Raw genomic sequence first — 506 nt, 5'->3', positions numbered from 1 at the left:
CAATCCCTAACGGTTTGTGATTCTGTGAAAAAGGGATTTATTAGAAACAAAAAAAACCCCACGGCGGTGTCACCAAAGCGCTGCCGTGTTGGGGGGTTTCTCTCCAGTTCGTCCCAGTCCCGGCTCAAATCATCCACTGGTCCTGGTCCTGCTCGGCCCCCTCCATGTCCACCTGGGGATGGGAAGGTTTAGGACACCCCAAACTTCAAGCTGGGGGGGGCAGTTTGGGGTGTCCCCCCTCCCGTTTTGTTACCTCATTAATCTCCCCGTCGTCGGGGGATTCGTTGTAATCGTTCATCTCGTCCATGTCCTGCATGTCCTCGTCGTCCTCCGAGTCCTCTTCGCTGTCCTCATCGTCCTCATCATCCTCTTCCTCTTCCTCATCATAATGCTGCCAGGACACAGCTTCAGCAGCGGGCCCCCCAATCCCAAAATACACCCCCTCCCCCAAAAAAATCCCTCAGGGAGGGGTTAGGGACCCCTTTTTTCCCCCCAGGACCCACCTC

At 55.7% G+C, this 506-nt stretch overlaps 1 protein-coding gene across 1 annotated transcript; it reads right to left on the bottom strand.

The window, feature by feature from the left end:
- Positions 1-124: 124 nt before the first annotated feature.
- ANAPC15 (anaphase promoting complex subunit 15) lies at positions 125-391 on the bottom strand (the record flags this gene model as incomplete). The annotated part of the gene is made up of 2 exons (XM_010188509.1): positions 125-172; positions 254-391. Coding segments are annotated over 2 exons (186 nt in total), but the record flags the coding sequence as incomplete, so codon positions are not given.
- Between the last annotated feature and the right edge of the window lie 115 nt (positions 392-506).

This window comes from Mesitornis unicolor, unplaced genomic scaffold (assembly GCF_000695765.1).
Source record: "Mesitornis unicolor isolate BGI_N332 unplaced genomic scaffold, ASM69576v1 Scaffold42197, whole genome shotgun sequence".
NCBI lineage: Eukaryota > Metazoa > Chordata > Aves > Mesitornithiformes > Mesitornithidae > Mesitornis > Mesitornis unicolor.
Note: the sequence above shows the minus strand (reverse complement) of the source record. Positions and strands in the feature narration are given on the sequence as shown.